At 31.9% G+C, this 23,990-nt stretch overlaps 1 protein-coding gene across 5 annotated transcripts in view; it reads right to left on the bottom strand.

Annotated features, from left to right (window-relative positions):
• The window catches only part of LOC113403386 (nuclear hormone receptor FTZ-F1), a 68,613-nt gene that overhangs the window by 23,056 nt on the left and 21,567 nt on the right, over positions 1 to 23,990 (bottom strand). For 4 of the 5 annotated variants that reach the window (XM_026643928.2, XM_026643946.2, XM_064220431.1 and 1 more), the window contains exon 1: positions 1,076 to 1,949. In XM_026643928.2, the coding sequence (XP_026499713.1) occupies positions 1,076 to 1,574 (499 nt within the window). In that variant the 5' untranslated portion in view covers positions 1,575 to 1,949. Of the gene's footprint in view, positions 1 to 1,075; positions 1,950 to 23,990 lie in introns of those variants that run through there. The other variant, XM_026643938.2, reaches the window with a different exon arrangement.

Here is a 23,990-nt window from a genome sequence, read left to right as displayed (position 1 = left end):
ATCATATCGTATATCATTACAATGAAGTATTTTTTTATGATTTGCGTACTCGTGATACTAAAGGATATCGGAATAGGTAGAATTGGTACAAAAAGACTTATACGTTTACAACAATTTCAGTCAGAAAAGAAAAGAATTCTGGGTGAATAAGTTAAACCGAGACTGCACGATAAAATTCCACGAGATTTTGATCGTATCAAAATTATCTACTTTAGCATAGTATTTCATATCATCCCGAAACATTGGACTAATTTTACAATTAAAATTAGTCTATATGTCACAAGATTAGCAAGTAAAATTAAATTAAATTAATATTTGGTTTTATGACTATTGCTTGTCCTATCAAAAAGTGTTGGCTGAAACGAATGGGTTGTGGGAAAATAGTACATTGAAGAGATAGAATGTGATAAACTCACATCTTGTTTATTTATAATATGGATTATACAAATACTAGTCTGATTATGAGTCGAGATAATTTTGGGGTACATGATTATCAATCGTCTTAATTTATTATAATTAAGTGGAAAAAAATTCGTAAATATTATGGATTCGCGTAAAGTCATAGTCATGTAAATTTAAATAGTTTTTCAAACATTTTAATATTTGTTTAATCGAATCAAACCCATGTAATTTTAAATATATTGTATCTAGAATTAGTACCATTGATAAATTAATGAATGTAAAACGACCCCTTCGTCTAACATTTAAACCCATCATGAGCCAATTTTGTTCCCATTATTTACTGAATTGCCAAGATTGCATGTCTTGAAAGTATTTTCTGAAATCCAGCTAGAAAAGTTCTCTGTAAGTATATATAATTTAGACGATTGTCAAACACTCGTATTAAAGATTTAAATTCGTTCGGCTTGCGTGCGTTAGTTTCTTCTGTTGCCTGTTTTTGAACTTTCAATGTTTGCTGCCTTTGCTTACGCTAGATGATGTAATATATCTGGGCTCTTCGCAACTGACCTACATACATGAATTTATAGCAAGAAGGTTTCCTAACGATACAAACATTTGCATCGTATTTATATTAATGATTAATATTTTAAGTGAAATGGAAGAACAAACTTACCTTCAAGTTTCATGCCTACATCGAGGCACTTTTGGAAGCGGCAGAAAGGGCAACGTTTCCTCTGTGTTTTGTCAATGTGACATGCTCGTTCTGCGACGCAGGTGTACACTTTCTTATTCTGTACTGTTCTTTTAAAGAAGCCTTTACAGGATTCGCAAGTGAGCAGGCCGTAGTGATAGCCGCTAACTTTATCTCCACAAACAGGACACAGTTCTTCGATCACGTCCTTCGTATCTGTTTGATCGCAAACGTTGCCAGCTGTTGGCAAATAGGACCCGGGTTCGCTGCCTGTACCTGTTGGAAATAAATAAGAAGCATCCAGATTTGCGTAGCCAAAAGGCTGTTGGTCTGACGTGCATTGGTACGCTGCGCCTTGAGGCACGTATTGTTGTGAGGCTCCCGAGGGTCCACTTCCCGAGCCCGAGCCCTCAGGGCCTGGACTTAGATCGAACGGGGACATGTTAAGAGACATGAGGCCTGCCTGCTGGTCCATCGTCATGCTCGGCCGCACAGAGCGGCTGCTTGTTACAAATCCCTACAGCGGCGTTCAACCGCGACAACGTTCACACAGTCACTGAGTTCACTAGCGGTCTGACCGCAACACTATCTGCCGCTCGCGGGCTGCACCTGTTCAATCACTTTTGTAGAAGACACATAAATCCAACACATTTTTCCTACTCTAGTTTGGTAAATAACAAGGGTTCAGACGCTAAGAGAAGAGTAAAACGTAAACGAACGGTGTGGTAAAATCGGTTCAATTTTGTTTACGACGCGCGTCGTTACGATCGCAACGAGTGTTTTGTCACAACAGCACACGTACGGCTCTAGAGACGTTCCGCGATCGACTGGCGGCCGGCCGGCGACAACGGCGCGCGTGCCGGCGCCTCCCGCATGCGCGCCCCGCCGCTACCCGCAAAACCCCCGCCCGTTCGTACAATGGAAAACGATTAGGAGCCCATGTAATAAGTGAAAGTGAGTCGGTGACCCACTTTCCCGCGATCCAGGTCTATGTTAGTGCGCGTTCGCGCGGTTGCGCCACCGCGCGGGCGGTTCGGCGCGGCGGGCGCGGGGGGCGGCCCACTGACCCACTTGCGCGCGGTGCCGCAGCAGGGCAGGGTTGCCGCGAACATAGAGATTATGTTTACGTTCGCATAACAAATGTCGCTCGGCAGCTACTATAAACTCTAACGACAATTCTACGGCCGTAGAGCTGCTTGCTCCGCCTAACATAACTCGAGACATCTAAACTACTGAACATCTTGTAGCAAGTTACACTTACGAGGAAGTCGTGAATGTGCAATGTCAAGTTTTAGATACTTGACTTTGCTGTATTGAGATGTCTGCATTAAAATGTTCTGTCAACTAAATACAAATTTTGAATTCTACTACAATACACTATATATAACACTACTCAATATTTACATGATTACCTAGCATTTTTGAAATGCGCTCAACGAATTAAAACCTCATAATATTTTTTCATAGGTAACTATAATTTATTTTTGATCTTAATACACCTTAAGTATACATTACCTGAAAATAAATAAGAAGAACAATGTTTTCATTAAAGACAGTCGTCATGACTCTAGTCGTAATCCTAATAATAAGTCTTTACTAAAACCTACTTGATAATTTTAGGTGTACTGAGTTCTTTTCAATATCAAAAGCGAAATAAATTAAAGATCTTGACCTGGTTTTGCTAAAAATCAGTCAACGGGTCACGAACGAGTGACTGGCTATGACAGCCTTGTGCTCGCTATGTAATATGTTTCAACGTGTCCTAATGCACTAAACGAATACTGCACATTACGAACACGTGACCAGAATGACATATTCAGACGTGATACAATACTTTTCCCCGGAGAAAACCCCATGTTTCTGTTAACATGCGAGTAAAAAAGAACCAAACGCATATTACGAATTGCAAAAATTGAGATGATTTCTTTATTAAAGCAGTTTATTAATAGAACAAAACTATATCAATCACTCAAGTTAATCTGGTATTTTATAAATAAATGGATAATATCTAGAAATCTATTTTTAAATCAGAATATGTGTTCAAAATAAGCTTATTGTAGCGAAAAAAATTGAATTTATGGTGCATGCATATTCGATGTAATTTTTGTAATGACGTAAGAGAACATTTAAATATTGCAAGTTTTTTTATAAAAAAAATCTCTATTAGTATTACAATTAAATTATGTTGGTATTTCTAATTTCAATATTCATTAAATACTCTTAAGTCATTATGAAACATGTTTAATGACACGTTTCTTTCTCATAAGCATAAAGACAACCTGCCCTCAATATCCGCGACCAAGTCGAGAAAAGGTGTATAAGCCACAATGAGTCAATAAGTTTCGATTTCATAATCAAGACCTGAATACCGGATGAAAAAGTGACAGTGGTGGTAGGTAAAGCAAGTGTGTCGTTTTCGCTATCGCTCAGACGTCGCGGCCCCCTACGAAAGCAAGAGTGTTCCGAAGCGCGAGCGCAACTTTGCTTTCTTCGCATGCGCGCATCTGACGTCATACTTTCCCCCGTGTCCGGTGACGCGCGTTGATGTAACGCATCGTAATACAGTGTAGTAATAGACGGGCTGTAGATTGTATTATCGCGTGACAATGCAAATTATTGGTAGACGTAAACATTTATGCGGGCTTTTTTTATTCATTATTCGTTGAACTTTTATGTTTATCATAGATTTACTTACGTGACCTATTAATGTGGGATAAGATATAAAAAAATACAGAAATTAAAATAAAGTGTGATTGACCTTTATAGTAATGCTATATTAAATAATAAAACCTCTACCTTCTCTTAACAGTAGAACACAGCAATGTGTAGTACGAATGAAGTATGTTTGTTCGTGTGATAGTGAAATAATCGATTTTGATTAAATATATGTATACGTATTTTTGTCTTGACTTTTTGGTTGGATTTAGGTTGGATTTAGTGTAGAGCTACGTCTGACTTTACACGGGCGAAGCCATGTGACAGAACTTGGTTTTGACCAATTACTTTGCTATATCATTACATAGTATAAAACAAAGTCGCTTACCGCTGTGTGTCTTTCCCTGTGTATGCTTAAATCTTTTAAATTACACAACGAATTTTAATGCGGTTTTTTTTAGATAAAAGTGATTCAAGAGGAAGGTTTATATGTAAATACGTGCACAATATAGTAGAGAAACATCAGTGTTTCTGAAATTATAATAATTTAAGAGGTTTCTAATATGATGTAAATAAACATTTTTTTGAGCTTACATTGCAAACGCTGGCTGAACCCTAAAATACAAATCAAAATATGTACTACAGTATTGTACACCTTCAAAAGGTCTTCAAAAAAGTCCGTGATGGTATATGTCTATCTCTTAGGATTAGCCCAGAATAACCATTTTTATCCATTACTTATTTACGAAGAGATTTTAAGCTATACAGCATTAATCCTTATCCAAAGTACCTTAAATACATTGTGCATTTCATATAGATATCAATATCAATATGGCCATTTACAGTATTTTTATTTTATTTATTTTAGGGAAACATACAGCATAGTATAATACATACAATTAATACCAAAATAATTCTAACATATGCCAAAAAAAGTTTCCACTGTTGCATGTATGTACATTAGTATGTATTTTAAATAAATATTTTCGAAAATAATACAGATTTCAACTGCAGGGACTTAGCGGTTTGTATTGTCTGATAACAAAAAGCTATGGACTTTGTATATAATGACATTCTGTAGTATAAATAGTATCAATATTGCACCCGTGCGAAGCCGGGGCAGGTCGCTAGTTTATCATATAACTTGAATCACTTCTTTTAGACCACCGAGTTTATCGAGTCATAGGCAAATATTGAAAATTGCGCTGCTTATATAAACATTTTGCAAAAACTAAACTAAAAACTTGCCTGAATGTACTTAAAAAAAATTGCAACATTTGCAATTAAATTGATAAATCTTAAAGCGATATGGAACACAACGCAAAAGGAATTATAATCGGTTTATAAACAAAAAAATATCTCGAAAATATTTTCGGTTTTGAAGTACTGAAAGCGTCGACAGAAAATGTCTAAAATTCAACTGTACAAAAGAAGTCGACAAAACTCCTAGTCATAATCAGCTTTAAAAGCAGGAAAGAGCACTTGGATCAAAGGTCGAGTTCAAATCCGGACAAGCACCTCTGTTTTTTCTGTCAATTTAGTAATATATATTTTTGAGTAATTGAAGACAAACTTAATGGAAGAAATTCTATGTCATGATACCTATAAACGTCGCAAGCATTTTCTCATTCATTCATATCAGTTGGCTTTTTTATTTATGTATTTCTGCTTAGTATGATATTTCATTCATAATTTAATGCAAACACATTTTTTGAAACGTATTGAAATTATAGTGCGAAAGCGTAATTGCAAACGTTATAGTTATTGAAACTAAATAAACTTGGTACTTATAACAATCGCTATTCTATCATACATCGTATTGAAGTCGTATTTCCTTAAAACAAGTTTCCAACTAAAAGTTCTTATAAGAATTAGTATGTCCTATATTCACACATTATCCTCAATACAAAGGGGTCATTATAATCGATGAAACGAACTTGCGTGACGAGGCTGAGGTGTGTGGAGGGATGGGGTAGATTTGGGGATCCCGAGCCAAGTGCAGTGGGTTAGTGGGTCAATGATAGCGCCACGGCCTTATTCGGGCCAGCGTTGTGTACGTCACGCGAAAGGTACCTAACTTTAATATTTAATTACCTTTTTGCTATTGTTCAATATTATTTAAAATGTATATGGGAGAAGAATTATTTCGTTAATTTTCGACAATATTTTTAAAAATACGATATACTTATACGATTACGAATAATGGAGAACAATATATATATATATTTTATAGAGTATAAAAATTCGTGGAGTTGGTATTTGTTGAATTCGATGCCAGTTATGTACAAATTAATATAAATAATAATTATATTAATAATAAAATTAAAAATTAAAACACTGCTGAGGTTTTGTTTTTACATTAGCACCCAAATTTCTACTATGGTCACGTTTAACTTGTAGGTGATTCAAAAGTACTTAGTAACTAATCACGGCGAACATAACATAAGGTAATATTTTCATTTATATTACTTATAATATTTACTGATTTTGTCTGTATAGTATTTATTTTTATTTTATTAAATTCGTCGTGAGTAAAGGTATCGGGGATATACTCAATTATTAAAATGTTTTACGTTACAATATATTTTCTTTTGGTCGAAACTATTATTAGGCAAGTTTTAAAACATTAAAGAAGTAGTTCAATTCTTTGTTACCAAGTCCGCTTTCACCTACTTAGACAGACAAAAGAACTTGTATGTATATTCTGCTCCAATATAGATGCTCGGAATAACAAAGCAGCATTACCCAACTCAGCAGTTGCAAAGGCGCAGGCGACCCGATTCCGAGATTCGTCGGTTTCACTCGCCCTCAAAATTTCCTATTCTCTTGATATTATCAGAGTATTGTTTCTTTCGTGAATTATTGAATGTTTCAAACTGTTTATCAATTTTTCTAACATGTTTCGATTTTTTATATTCTTGCTCATTGACAACTAAATTATTTTTATTATAGACCACTTATCGTTATTATAGAATCCGGATTCCATTTACGTTTAATAATATAATTAACACTTACAGTTTATTTGCGTATTTATTGTATGTACGTTATCTTTTAGTTAATATTTTTAAATAAAATAAAAAATAAATTTTAAAATGACTGATATACAACGCACCGCCTGAGCCCGTTGGTGTAAAAGGATAATTTTTTGGCACATAGGAAATCCTTATGGAACACAGATGAGAACCAAGAGATCATTTTTTGAAATTCGTTTCCTTAAGAGGTAAAGTATAGGATGACAGTTAGATAAGATAAGCTTTTGCACATAAGTATAAGCGTTTGTAACGCTAAAACATTACGGTGTAAATGGTAAAACTATTGATCTCATTGCTTCATACTTGAATCAAAGACTTCAACAGATTCAGGTTCAATTATTGAAATGAAGTCTTCTTGAACTGTACTAAGAATAGGTGCTCCACAAGGATCCATTTTGGATCACTTCTTTTATTATGTATTAATTATCTTACTTTCTTTGTTAAAGGTATTTATTTACATATGGATAGTGTATTATCTGCTGATGATACCTCATTACATTTTAAAGTTAATAGGAAACAAGCTAATTGTAACTATTTAAGCAATGCATTGTAACTGCTAAAAAGTAGATTTAAAAAAAATATGTTCTGAATGCCAAAAAGACAAAATGCCTACTGTTTGCCTTACCTTATGTGTGTAAATGTAACTGATACTACACTATTTCTGGGAATACTTTAAATTGAAAACTTGAGTGAAAACCTCATTTATCGTCCCTGACAGGAAGGCTCAGCACCGAAGTATACGCGGTCATTTTGTTTTGGAGTAAGGCTACTGATATTGAAAGTGTTTACATCCTGTAAAAACGACCTGTCCGGTCTATTTATAATCTTGGATATCGAGACTCCCTTCGGGATATTTTTAATAGTGATTCAATTCAATATGTTTAGAACAATATTATGTATATTCACAATAATATAGAGCTTATTTTTAAAAAAACGGTGACATACATTGTATAGTTTCCGACTGCGCAAAGTAAATACACCCCTCTAAGGGTATTCGTTTCTGTAATAAGATTGCACGGTTATTTTTAACTTCGTTTATTAAAATATTTGAAACTAATGTCGAAAAAACATAGGGCACTCAATACAGGATTACATTCATGATAAAAAAAGCGTGGACTTATTGATTGAGTAATTATTGATTTCTAGGCAGCATATATATAAATTAAATGGTACTTTAATATCATACCCAGTTATTACAATGGTGGAAAAAAGTAACTACAGAGTTTCTTGCCCGTTCTTATCGTTAAAATCTGCTTCCCGTGCCGGTGGTAGCTTTATTTTTAATTCACTGTAACGTGACGACTCAAATCTACTTGAATAAAGAATATTTTGATCTGATAGATCAGATTGACATTTTTGATATAAGATGATGTTATGGAAACTGGTAATAAGCTTCTGCAAATAGTAAAATACTAATGTTACAGCTATTCTGGAAATGTTCACCTAAACGGGTTAAATTGGGGATGAATGTTTGTATCGTGGTTCGCCATTTATGATGTTAGAAATATGGAAATCGATATTCATGACTTAAAGACAGTTATTACAACAATTATTGCTTTAGGGAATTCTTCGCCTAAGAAATGAAAGTACAGGGAGATATAAGTAAAATTTCTTAATTTTTGAAATTGTATTTTTGGAAATTGGTGTTTAGGCATCTGTTTAAAAGTAAAACACAGTCGTCGTTAGAGCGTTAGAATAGATCAATTGCATAAGGTGGTGATGAAATGAAAGATTTTAGATGTTCGTCATTTTTAAAAGTTAGAAATATATACCTAAATTCGTGTTTCGTTTTCTGCTTATGAGTTAAAAATACTTACAACATTTTTAAAAATACATATAAGTTCTCCTTTTTCAAAGATTGAAATGTGGAAATCGATACTTAGACTCATAAGAGTAAAAGATTGCCGGTATAGTGTTTTTGAAAATTCACCCATTAAGGCGGTGAAGTTTGAGTAAACTTGTATGGATGTTTTTACTACTTTAGTTGTAAGAAGTATAAAAATCGTTACATACGCATTTGAAGTAATAAAAAAAAATCTTAAAAGGTTAAAATAAAGAATGAACGTTTGTTTGGATGACGTAAAATCAAATTAAACACGTTATTGATAAAAATAGAAGCATCTATTTAAATAGAGTTCCAATTGTTAAACTTTAATAATTAAAAACTGCTTAGTAGAAGCAGCTTCGTTATTATGAGTTGTTATTTAATAAAGCAGGCGAGATTTTATACAATATACCCAGCCTGGGTATTACATATATGTAATTATAGTTAACACCAATTCGTGAAGTTTGAATTAAAGCTTATGATGTATCCAACAATATTTTAGAGATCGTTGCATATACAATTAAATTAAATATTTTAGTCGCATTTCAGTTAGTTTTTATGACAGTTTCTGTAAATTCATGGTATAAAATATTAGATAAGTTGATTCATTGCAGACATTTTTTTTTTTGTTACTGTCGTATAACCCTGCACTCGAATAGTATGCTGTGACCAAAAATATTTCATAGTATGGGTACAAGGTTGCTGTACTTAATAATAATTGAAAGAAAAGCATTAAAGAGCAGAAAGTATGTTTCAATTCAGTTTATTACACATTATAACATCAGTTTTATTAATATAAAACAATTTGAAAGTAATAAATTAAAACGAACCTTATATTTATAAATAAATTTTATAAATACGTAAATGTAATATTTGATCATTGAACTCATTTCGATTCTCGACCTAAATATATGACCATTGTTGAATTCGCCCGCGACACATTTATTTTTGCACAACAGAAAATTGAAATATATCTACATGTTCATTGAATATGAAATGCTCATGCCTATAACATGACGAAACCGAGCTTCTCGGTTAAGATATACCGTTTGGCAACAACCTTAATAAATAACAGTATAGGTTTGGTTCAGGTAGCGAAATAAAATTGAAAAAGACACAATAAATAAAAAAAATCATCGCGAGAATTATCTCTAATTGTTATTGTATTGCTTGTTATAATATATTTTAGTCTAGCGACCCGCCCAACGGGAATTTTATAGTATCTATATTTTTCAAAAGGTTAACTAAAATGTGACCGAAAGAGATGACGAACGCGCTGTGTCAAATATAGTAAAATTTTATTTATACTATTACATGAGGAGACATTTTTTGTGATGTCTAATTGAAAAAACTATTTAACAACAAAGCTGGACATAATATTAGTATTTAAGTTGCTGGTATATAGCAATATAATATACAATGAAAAAAAATAACCAGACGATCCGCTTTGACAGCGCCAAATTGTCCGTACCGACAATTTTTGTTATGAAAATTTTAAGACGACTAGTAATAACTCAGAAAATATGTATATACAATCTACAATTTATTACAACATAGCTGAAATTTAACTACTAAATATATTATTGTATGTAAGTCAACGGCAGCACTGCCTACCCAGATGTTTTTAAAAAAAATCCCTCAGATAGGGTTTTCTGGAAGAGATAGCTAATGAGCCTCAAGTCCGCCCGTTGTACAACACATCAAATATTTGTTCATATTTTAGTTTTTCTTTTTAGTATTATTTCTATTTTTGTTTAAAAAATTAAATATATATATTTTTTTTTGTGTTTGGTCCTACGATTTCTGTATTTTATGTTTGTGGTGTACAATAAAGTATATTAACATAACATAATTATTATGTGAAAGATTTGCCATTATATATGAAGAGATAGAGATTTTGTGGTTGATCGAAGAAAAACTACCAGCAAAATGATTCGCGTTGATGCGACTTCGCTCACGGAAACTAAAAAAAAATATAAATTAGTGCGATGTCAGCGCGATGCGTTTTTCTAATTCAGATAAGAATGACCATATTTATTTAAATACTCTATATATATATAAAATGTCGAGACAAATGTCTCTATATGGTTTAGTGCATGTGGTTCCATATGATATGCTTATGTGGCAGACATTATTAACAGTGATGACTGTGGAAATAAGTAAAAAAAGCTAACAGCCGCGTCCGTCACCGCTATAACGCTGCGCTATTAATAGTGCAGACTTTTATAGTAACATATTTTCAAGATTTTTTCTATTATTTCAAAAATCTATATTTAGTCTAGTATTGTGACAGTATAATGTTGCCTCCGCGTCTGCAATATACAGAGCTACAAAAAAAAGTCCTATTATATGTTCATGTCTGCTCTTGGAGGATTATTTATATATTTTATAAAAACGAACACAGTCAATGTGGCAGACATCTAGGCTCACGATATTTAAAAAAAACAGACGATTTAAATTTTTTTTTTTTGCTCGCCCCGAATATCATTTAGCAAATTTACATCTAAAAAACATCAATCGAAGTAAAATTACTATGAATAATAATCAATTAATAAGATTTCAAGAACCATAAATTATAATATAAATTACGTTTCTATTTTTTTGTAACTCACTCAAACATATTCAATTATCAAAGTAGCAAAATATTTTTTGTTTAGGCGTCGTATTCACAATGAAATACGCATTTTTATTTATTTACTGAACCAATAATTGTATCTCTTTATGAAAATAAATATTTGAAAAAGGTTATAATAATTTTATACGTCAAACGTATTCTGAGCATTTTTCCGAATCAAATTTTCAACATTGCATGAAATCTTGTTTTCATTTGAATTTTCTTAGTTTCGCAAAGTATTTCGAAGTGGGTCGTCTAAGACCACTTAAGGCAGGAGATTTTCTAATGAAGCTGTATGTTAACGAGTATCGATATATGAATACGTGGGACAATGAGAAGTAACGAGATGATATATTTTCTTATTATTTACATATTATTCTAAGAACTACTTGAAGAAAATTGTATATTTTGTTGATATTTTTAGTAGAAAGCAGAATAAATACCAACACGATTAAAATTTACCTACATATTTGTTTTGTTCTCAATTCGATCAGGATTTCATCCAAATAGTTATATTGAAATATTTCTCTAACAATCCTCTTTGCTCATCCAAATATCGACCGAGAGTTACCATTAAAACCGTATCATGAAAAAAATTATGAGCATTGAGAATAACTACTAAATAATATATTTTTTATATATATCTAGAAGTAGTTAATAGCACATAAAGTTAAGATTAATAAATTTCCGAATAAAAATATACGGTGTGATAGAAGGATTTCAAAGAAAATAATTATCATTAATCAATTTTATGAATGTAATTTTGTACAATTAATGCTAATGCCGAGGTGGCTTTTGATTCAATCTACATTTTAAAATGGTACGAATATTTTTATCTTCGCTTTGCCTTTTACTAGATTAATTATAAAATAAAACCTAATCGTTCCGAGCAAGTACACATCGTTACAGGTTCCGGTCCGGTATGTGCTTGTTACTGAAGACCTATGTATGCCACAATGGTTTCACCTAAATACGTTTACTTCACAGCCGCGATGTAAACCGCGCAATGAAAGCATAGTTTAATGATAACTTATTGTAAGATACATTAAAATTAACATAATTAATTATTTTTGCTTATATTTTAGTCGTTATATTGCTCGTGCAAAATACAAAACGGAATGTTGGGGCAAAATGCAGAGATGCGACATCATCAAAAAGCAGAGCATTGCGTTTTGTTTACAATTTATCCAAGTTTTTTTCGTACGTAGTTGAATGTATCCCAACTTTATATCTTGGTGACATAAATTTCTTGGTCAGTCCAAAGATAGTCTCTCCGACGTAGCTGTACAATTATGCATGCTGCACTCCAGTTTTATAACCTTAATCCGATTTTAAACAAAGAAAACGAAATTTACACGAATTTATTATGTACAACACCTACAGCAAGCGCCTTTGTGATTGATATATTGCCTGTGATATTTATAATAATTATTTTATACTTACCATAAAATATAAATTTTATTTATTATATATAAAAAATACAAAAAGTGTCAACATTTTAGTTTTATTTTATGACATCAAACTATTAGTAAGCAATAAAATAGTAAATACATATAATAAATGCATAAATGAATGTTCTGGAAGGCATTCAAGGTCAACTGGCGGTACACGGAACAACTGTCTCCTTAACTACTTTTTTCGTTTTACTCTTATTGCCAACCGCTTATAAGCAGCCTTATTCAGATATAAAACAGGTGATATTTTAACGTGAACGTTTCTGTTACAATCAAATAATCAGTTACACATCAACTTTGTGAAATTACATTCTTAGCAGTGGAAATAATATACCTATCCAATACAGAATATTTATAAAAATTAAATTGGTCGACGAAAATAGGTTAGTTCAATCGATATGTTCTTCGACTTGAATATGTAAGATTGTTCATATAATTATCTAACTATTTAATAACCCTTCACAAAAAAATATAGTAAGATAAACATTACATCTCTTGTAGTTAGAAGATAAATAACAATTAATATAATTTTAAAATCATAATCTTGTTTTTATTTTAATAAACCTCTTTTGTTTTAATTTATAACATAGTCTTTCATTTTCGATTATATATCGATCGATCATATTATTTAGAATGAATACATTTTATTATCCATATCCATGATGTGTATACTTTTACTTAATCACAAGTGTTTCTTTGTGTAAGTGATTGTTAGTAAACCCGAATAAATAAATAAATGCGAGCGACACCGTGTCGAATGCATTAGCATAAATCCATCAAATGCAACGTATAAGTCGGTAGGTAAAATTCAGCATGATTAGGCGTTGATTAGGCGTTGACCCACTTTTTTATCACAGGCCGAGGCGATGAATGCGCGGGTGTATAAATAAAAATACGATTCTCCTACCGAAAACATTAATCAATGTAACATTACGCATATTATTTAGCAATTTTACGAAATACAACACAAGCATCATAAGTAGAGACAATGTATGTATTATAATGTGCCAATACGTTGCACGGCATGAACGCACAGCTAGTTAATAGTGTCATCGGATATATATTATTGATAAGTTGTTAACCTTTTTGCATATGTAAACGAAAATTCCGCCTAACATCGGAGTTTTTAAGCAATGTCTAAGTTTTAAAGACAGTATTACCTTTATATTATATTTATTGCAATAAACTAGATCTGTATTTTTTCATTAATATTTACCACTGACCGAATATTAAATCGTAGAGTATATTTAGTATTTTAATCAATAATTGCAACAAAGCAACAAAACAAGATAAAGAGCGAGATAGAACTACAATTTTTTTCGTGTATATCTGTAGTTAGGTAATTGAATCTGGTATATTAATTCGGATAAAATAAGAAATTATTTCAATTCAATTTAAATAATTTCTAGTTTTAATTAAGTTTGCAGTCTATTTGCAGTGTAAGCAAACTATAAAGCATTTGATGTCAATTGCCCGACAGCTACAAGAACCCGTGGATTTTCCCTAGTGAAAATGCATGGCTGTAGGTAGGACATAGTTTTCTTTGTGATGGTACCTTATTATTTTTTGTTACTCTGTCACCATTTAATTGTTAATAATTGTCAATCAATTAATTGAATTTCGACATCAATAACTTTGAGAAGGACTAAAGATCCAAGTTGCAGCTGATTGACTCTTTAATTTCTACATGTATCCGACAACATGGCGTTAAATTATAAGTTATTAATATTTATCAATGAGGCAACGATAATGAAAATTGTTCTTCGGGTTGATATACATATGTATATTTACAACCCACTTAGTGAAGTCAAGCAAATTGATGAAATTATTATCTATCGAGAGATTGACTCTACAATATGTTATATATAATTTTTTTAAATATTATAATCGTGAAAAACAAAATATTAAATTGAAGAAAAGTAACAAATGATGTATTTCCAAACGTCTTGTGAATGATTTATACTCAAGTAGAAAATAGTGTCTCATATTGGGGTTATTTTGAATTAGAATTACTTCAACATTTTGAATGTTTTATAGACGGTTTGGAGCAATCATACGATTATAATACTAACCAAGGTTTTCTCCCATTTTTATTCCAAGGATCAGTTTTTTGTCCTGGTTTATTGTTAAGCAATATGGCCTCAAAATGTTAAATTCGCATGTTTCTTACGACACGAGATGTCGGTTGCAACATTTATCTGCACACATTTCGTCAATGTAATGGGAGTGATCAGAATGACAGTTTACAGATAGTTCAACTGTATTTAAATGTGGCAGATATTTAAATTATGGTATTATACCATAACGCTCAAACTGAGAACGCTATTTCTCACGTACATGTAAATAAGTAGAGCCTTGACCTCGTTACCACGATTTTAGCGTTATTACAAAACGTTCCAATGACTCACATGACTCTGGAGGATTTACTACGAAATTTGATTTAATTTTAAACTTTGTAACTTACTGTACAATAACCATTTCATACAAGGAAAAAAAGGTTGACTTTAAAATTTATAAGCGGTAAAACAAAAGAATTTATAAATAAATAAGAATCGATGTAAACCTTATCTGTCAGCTCAAAAACACAATGTGAAGCCGTCAAAAAGGTATCATTGGTTACCGTAATTATTAAAAGACCCATTTACACTCAGGAGTATGTACCCGAATCATACTATCTGCTCGTTCCGACTTTGTACGGAAAAAATAATATTTATACCCAAAATATTTTTAACAACTGTGCTAATGCACACGCTGCAGATCAGATCCCCATGTATTCTTTCACGCATTTACATATGTATATGTAAATATTACTAAAATTAGTGGTTCCAATTGCAAAGTGCAAATGCCAATTTTTATCTATATAACACGTTTAAAATTAATATATTATTTACAATAATATGTATTAATAATTTACTTTAAATAAATCTTTCATTATATTTTAAAAAGCAATATTACCTTTATGTACATACTAGCGACCTACCCCGGCATCGCACCGGTGCAATTTACTAATAAATAAAATAATATGGCAAATATGTGGCTCTACTTACTTACCTTTAATTAACTGGCATTCTCACTGATGTAAAATATATATTTTTTCCTAGCATGAATGCCAATCGTAAAATGTAATTTATATCATATGAGCATATTCCAAGACAGCTTAGAGGATAAAACTTCGAATTGTTCTTTTGAAAGGTTCTCCCCTCCTCTTGAAGGGGTCTTGACGTTAGCAAGACATGACGATGTTTAATGTTCGATTTTATACAATTTTGATTGTAAGGTTATTTTACCTCAATAAATTACAGGATTGGGTTTCCGTTACTATTCTGTAACTGGGTCGCATAATACTCGATTGTTTCGGATGCCCTTAACAAAACTTCCCTCAGCCACACCAAATACTACATTTAATATTAAATATTTATTGGTAATTTAATCCGAAATAAATTTAAGTTATCGAATGAAGTATTACATATTAAACAAATTTTTAAATGTATATATTTATAGCAACAGTCGCTAGTTGTTAATAGTGCTTTAAAGACAGACATTAAAAATATCATGTATTTAAATAAGGACCTATCTTTAACCAACCTACTTATTTAATTAAAAGCGATAACCAAATTGAACGAAGATATATCGAATTTAATTTACACATTTTTTTTATCATACCTACTAGTCAAACTAATAACATAAAGCGGTAAGTCCAAATTATTACCTCACATTCACAAGAAACCTGCGATATTATTACTATTTTTTATGTGTGTGTGTGATAATGTAGAAGAGCTTAATATAAATAAATATTACAGTCAAAGTATACTCGTATATATATATGCAAATGTAAAGATGTATTTGCTAATTCTATAGTATGTCGTTCCCGATTATATTATATATATATATATATATTAGATTTTATGTAGAAAACTAGGGAATTAACAAAAAAAAGCACTTCATATTTATATCTAAAAGTTTTACTTCCTTTATAAGTTAAAAGAAATTAAATAAACATACATTATAAAATAAAAAAAACGGTTTTGCATATAAATTGTATCTACATATGTATATAAATATTTTTCTAGTCAAAGTCACATTACTAGTCAGTTATTGTTGAAGGTGGCTTCATTCGAAGCAAGGAAAACAAGACAAACCAATCAGAACAATATGATGCATTTATATCTATATAGATTGGCTTCGACAGGCTTTGACATGCACCGATTTCATATTAAACTGATAGATAGTTATTGTAGTTGTTGTAATAGCATTAATTGTTTAAATTGTCCTGACTAACATTTCCTTTACGAAACTGAACTTTTTATTATTTTTCTTATCCCGATCGTTATATTAATCACATTAGGTCCTGACAAAAATCATCAACCATGTTAAAAAAAAAATACAACTAATATTCTTCAAGAAAAATTGCAACATTTTCAATTAGGGAAATTTTTAGATACCTCAAAGTGTATTCATGAATTCCCATTTTTACAGCACCTATACGATTTATTCACTTCAGCCGTTTAAGATTCGATGAATCAATACATACCGATCAACGCATAATGCGCAGACATACAAATATACAGAACGCGTGGAAGTGGCACAAGGCTGTTGGTAGAAACGGCGCGGGCTGGCGCGCGATCAGTATGGAAACAACGGAAGCCGATCATTTGCCAGAAAGCTGCTTCATTTGGGTAAAGTAAATTCGGATACCGTGTTTAAACTCTATGTATTAAACTTTCACATGCTTATTGAACCGAATTAGTAAATTTCATAATACAGAACCTATTAGATATTTAATGATGTATTTAAATTGGTTTAATTAAATATATTTGCAATTTAAATAAAAAGTTAATTACACATTTTTGAGTCGTGCTATATATTGACTAACTCGGCAAGGTCGTACAGTGAGGTTGAGCAACAGAAGTAGCCCCAGAATAATGAAGACATTACAATATAATGTACATTTAGTTATTAAAAATATTAATTAGGTTTATGTAATGAGAGCCCAGTGGTTAGAACGCGTGCATCTTAACCGATGATTTCGGGTTCAAACCCAGGCAGGCACCACTGAATTTTCATGTGCTTAATTTGTGTTTATAATTCATCTCGTGCTCGGCGGTGAAGGAAAACATCGTGAGGAAACCTGCATGTGTCTAATTTCAACGAAATTCTGCCACATGTGTATTCCACCAACCCGCATTGGAGCAGCGTGGTGGAATATGCTCCATACCTTCTCCTCAACGGGAGAGGAGGCCTTAGCCCAGCAGTGGGAAATTTACAGGCTGATTATTATATTTGTGTTAATGATTATTGCTGAACTCTAATTAACAACAATAACTTTTTGTTTTGTAAACACTGTTTACAATCTTTGTTCTATAATATAACGATGGTGTTTTTGTACCAAGCGTTATAATAATTCCAGTTTAGGCATTTTTTAAATAATTCAAATTATTCTGTTATATGTCTTTGTAAATTAAATTATTATGATTATTTACAAATAGGTTGCTTACGATTATATAATTACGAATACATATTTATGAACTTAAAATATATATCCAAAGTTTTCATTTAATGAAAAAATAATAATTACAAAATATTACCGTGTAATATGGCAAAAAAAAGATTTCGACATGACGTATATTTTCCTCACCGCTACTAAAATAATAAAATTTATTTTATTACACAATAGTTAATTTAATGCATTATACCTTTTTATTATACAGATAATTATGTTTAATGTTAATATTTTCGTATAATCTTGATATCAGTTTGAAAGTAAATTAATAAAACAGACTGGCTTAGGTTTTAATAACGTCAAATGTTTATGTAAAATTAATAAAACAATGTCTACACTTAATTTTCGAAATAAGAAGAGTTTTCGAGGCGGAGAAACAGAACCATGATGTCTTCTCAATGCGTTTATTGGTACACATTGCGAAATAATCGCGCTGTCCCACTTACGGAGATAAATTGAATTTCAATTTTGCCAAAGGGCGATCGAATCGTACGTGAATATTAAATACAATATTTATATGCCATCTTATGTTACATTATGTATTCAAAATACATTTTTTTTAATAGAAATGACAGCGACATTCGTAACGGAAAATATTATTTGAATAGTACTCTCCGTTTTGAATAATTATTAAGTTTAAATTTTATTTTATATAAATGTAATAACCTAGGCAAAATCTTCGAATTTATACTAATATGTAATATATATAACTATAATCGTCACAATAACAATTATATTATTCATATCTAGTATGGTTTAATATGTTTATGTCATTTTTAGTCAATTTTTAAAAGTACTACAGACTAGTTTACAAATATAGCTGGATGTTCTGATTATAAACATATGTACTAAAAGTAGAATATTACAATGTTCGATATGTAGTAATATATTCTTATGAAATTCCTATTGTATTCCTTTTTCATATTGTATTATATGTTCCTTCGTTCAGTAACTTATTATTTATTACAATTGTTTAAATTAACAGTATAAATAAATATTATGGTGGTGACATTAAGAGCTGGGATTCCCAACATTTATTGCCCAGTTGGCCCCATTTTTTTCTAGACTATTTAATTTAACGATATTACAATTGGGGGAAAGACAAATACGTTGATAGCTATAAACAGTAATTCGTTTTCTTTCTATAACATTACCCAGGTTATATTACATCTTTATGTTTGTGATACTATATGATAAATAACAATCAAAGACGGAAAGCAGGTGAATCGCGTACCGCCGTGTAAATACCAAAGTAATTTCTTTGGTATTAATTTATTGTTATAAAGTTCAAGTTTCAATTATCATTGCTAGATGGAAGTGGAATGTACTCTTAGGCTTGGCATACACGTCACGATTAAGACAATATTCCTAGAATTAGCTAGCCGGTTTCGTTTATATTAATTCATTCTACATAGTATCTCCTCGTCAAAGGTAAAAATATATTCACAGTTCGAGATCTACTCCAGTAGCATTCATTAAACGTACGCCACGTACATTTTACATACTTTGACATAATGTATTTTGCCGATTCTTCTTTTTAGGAGTTTGGCGATGTCGGTAAACTTGCCCAGCGCGATGTTGGACGTTATTTATTATAATTATCTAGCCTATAGACCAAGGCACACCTTGAGAATGAAATGATCGCATTCAAGCGAATTCAAATAAACAACATTAGACAAAAATATTTCGTGCATCTTTTTTAACCGGTACTTGTAAAGTCTGGAATGTTTTATTTTCAGAAACGATGGTATTTTAATTTCTACTATCAAAGAGAAGGTTATCCAAGAAATAAAAAATTGGTAGTTTAAAAACGACAAATGATATATTTATACGTGTTTGTCAAATCAATTGATTAAATGTAATGGCAGTTAAATTAATATGATGTTATGTTGGCTTCGACTCGAGATGCCTTTTATAAAGAGAACTAGTAAATAAAATTTCTGTATTTTTTATCATTTAATAATAATTAATATACACCAAGAATTTTATGTATGCTACTGTGTCCAAAAAATAAGGTGATATTTATTTTGAATTTTTTTTTATTTATTCTTCCAAATCATGCCAACGGATTTTCCAATCTTCGAAACACTGATTGTAGTCACTTTCCGGGATGGCCTTCAGTTCCGTCTTCGCTGCGGCTTGAATCTCCTCTATCGTATCAAAACCGTGTCTCCGAAGCGGTCTTTTGAGCTTATTGAACAGCCAGAAGTCGCACGGCGCCAGATCGGGTGAATACGGTGGTTGCGGAACGATGTGGGTTGAGTTTTTGGTGAAATGATCACGAATTATAAGTGCAGTATGGGATGGTGCATTATCGTGGTGTAAAAACCAAGAATTGTCTTTCCACAATTCCGGCCTTTTTAGGCGGATAGCGTTACGCGAACGACGCATAACGTTCAAATAATATTCCTTGTTGACTGTTTGGCCCGGCTGAAGGAATTCATAATGCACAACACCACGATAATCGAAGAAAACAGTCAATTTGACCTTGATTTTTGAGCGACTTTGGCGCGATTTTTTTGGTTTCGACCCTCCTTTGGCACGATATTCGCTCGATTGATCGGCTGTTTCGGGGTCGTAAGCATAAATCCAAGTCTCGTCTCCAGTGATCATGCGTTCCATCTTATCCTGGTAGTCGGAATGCATTTCACACACTTCAACACGACGCCTTTTTTCCAAAAAATTCAATGTTATTGGTACCAGTCGAGATTTGACGCGCTTGAGGCCCAGAACATCCTTTAAAATTGTATTCACCGAGCCTTTCGATATGCCAACCTCATCAGCAAGTTCTCTAATCGTTAATCGATGGTTTTTCAACACCAAATCTTTGATTTTTTGGACGTGAGCTTCGTCGGTTGAGGTTGATGGTCGTCCAGGACGCTCGTCGTCTTCGACACGTTCACGGCTTGCTTGGAACTCACTATACCACTTGTAAACATTTTTTTTAGAGATAGCCTCATCACCAAAGACTTTCTGCACCATCCTCAGCGTATCCGCAGTAGAAAATTGATTCCGCAAACAAAATTTAATGCAAATTCTTTGCTCCACAAATTTCGACATCGCAAAAAACGAAAATTCACTTTTAGCAGCTCACAAAACGACGCGTATCTCAATCACTAATGAATATTTTGACATGTAAATTTGACATAGATGTCACTGACAGTACTAAAAACATAAAAAAAAAAAAAATCCAAATCCTTTGACGCGTGCAGTTTAAATTCAAATGTCACCTTATTTTTTGGACATAGATATGTAATTTTTTTTTATGTAATAGGTAAGCGGACCGACAAATGGGCCACCTGATGTTTAGTGCTCACCACCGCCCATAGACATTGGCGCCGTTCGAAATATTAACCATCCCTTACTTCGCCAATGCGCCACCAACCTTGGGAACTAAGATGTTATGTCCCTTGTGCTCGTGCTTGTTGCTCACTCACCCTTCAAACCGGAACACAACAATACCAAGTATTGCTGCTTGGCGGCACGGCACAAAGCCCTACCACCAAGTATAAGAAAGAAACAAAAATCCGACAATATACAAATAACAAATAGCAAAGTAGCTTCTGTTCGACACTCGACATTTAACTTTGACACGTGAGACTCATTCTTTTTACCTTTGACCTTGAGTAATTTTTTTCCATACACAGGAATGGTGGGAACTTCAACGTTTTATTTATAATTATATTTTGAGCAATTTTACCAATTATGAGCTTGTTGTAAGTTTATTTATTTTCACACTTGTTTTTAAGTTTAATTTGACCGGATTATAAGAGCCGCGTTTATAATTAGGATAATGGTCGGATCTAAGGTTCAGCCTTTCTTAAAACTAAGTTATATTTACAGGTTTAATTATGATTACAAACAATAAGGCCTAAATTGCTTAAAAGCAATATGAAAAGACCAAAGAACAATGTTTTGCTGAACGAATGCATCAGCATTTTTAAATTTTTTATTATTTGAGCGCGCCACAAGGACTGATTCATTATTAATATGAATGAAATCGATGTGCCTGTTGCCATGCTAGGGCTAATTTTCAATAGCATTACGAAATTTAAATGAAAACAAATAATAACAAAGCAGTCGGTAATTTCAATTATATATATGTAGGTAATCTAAATCTTAATTCTATGTATTTATTAAAAAAGGACAAAGCAAAGGACTAAGTAAATAATTTAAACCCTTGAAGCATTGAAATGTGATAAAACAGCCACGTGGCACTTTAGTTCTCCGAAGCAAATCGATTCATATTGATCTGAACTTTGAATCCTATCGTTACGAACCATGACCAAATCATATAACGATTTGTCTTTTGTAAAACAACAAACACTGACTTTATATTGAAAAATAGCTGAATATAACTGTCTAATTTAATAATAGTTGCCCTTAATTGATCTATGATTAACTCTTTTGAAACAACTGCAAGGACCGGCTTCCTTATTATGATAAAATAACTTAACTAGTTTCAGGTACTCAAATTATCACGTTATATAAAATATGTCAACATAATCAGTGAATGAAAATTATTTCTAGATTATTATTTAATATAATACCCAGTAAACTTAAGAGCAAAAAGTGTGCATAAACATACCTAGCGAGCTTGAATGTAACAAAAATACTTTCTGAGAATTGTTAGATATCAGACTCTATTTTGAAATGTCAATCCAAATTAAATGTTTTCAATCTATTGTCAGCATCATTATTGCTCACAGTATATGTAGCTATATGGAGTAGGAGTCACTTTAAAGGAGTTGTGATATTAAATTATTCTTCTACTCAACAGTAAGTACATATTTTTCTTTGGGAGGTAACGCAATAGTTACTCAAATTGTTTTAAACCTGCAAAAAAATACATGTTATTTATTTATATAATAAAAGGCCGTGGTTTTTTTTACTGAGCCATATTTATAAATCTAAAAAACATCGATAAGACGTTACTCAACAAAAGAATGATATAAAAGTATCAATATTCGTTGATCAATATTCCGAACTGGTTGTAGCTTTGTATTTAATTTAATACTCTAACATGACTTAGTAACATTATTTTCCATTAGAAACATTATTGACCAGGATCAACTCGCATGGAGATTACACGAGGTTTTACTAAGACAAAACCTATTGTTAGCGATGTTAGCATTAATCGCAGCTTCTGAATGTTTTTGAGAAAATTGTCTGTTTGGATGAGTTATACTATCGTTATCGCTTTTAAAATTACGTAGGTAGAAAAAGCGAATAATATATAATATACCATTTATATTTATTTGTTGATTATAAACGAAGGATAAATTAACCAGAAATTACATTTTTTACCAGACCAACATGAAAATGGCTAATTTCGACTGCACAAGATAATAGTTACATATTGTATCGAAGTTAATCTTCACAAATGATCCACCTTTGTTTTTAATATACGTTATTTTCTTCAGTTAAAATAGAGGCGTACCGAACAAAAGTTTAATAGTATACTTTTACATATTGATTGGCACATGCAATGGATGACCTATTTCCCAGATTAATTATTTATAATAATTTATTTTCTACTTAATCGGCCAGCATTATTATTAAGGATTGTGACATTTCCAAATGTACTTTTTGTTATTATATACTATGATTGACTCGTGTATTTTGTAACAGAGTATTTTTTTAGTAAATAATTTACACCGATAAATGGACATAGTAATACCAGCTTTTTAATACCAATTCAAATTGGTATGCAAAGTATCGTTAAATGTCTTTTAGGACATATGAGAAATATGTTATAAAAATGGAAATCTTATTTCAGCCAATTTACTTTGTAGTTTCATGATCTGTTAGCTCGCC

This window comes from Vanessa tameamea, chromosome Z (assembly GCF_037043105.1).
Source record: "Vanessa tameamea isolate UH-Manoa-2023 chromosome Z, ilVanTame1 primary haplotype, whole genome shotgun sequence".
Lineage (NCBI taxonomy): Eukaryota > Metazoa > Arthropoda > Insecta > Lepidoptera > Nymphalidae > Vanessa > Vanessa tameamea.
This window is presented reverse-complemented; position numbering and strand designations above follow the sequence as displayed.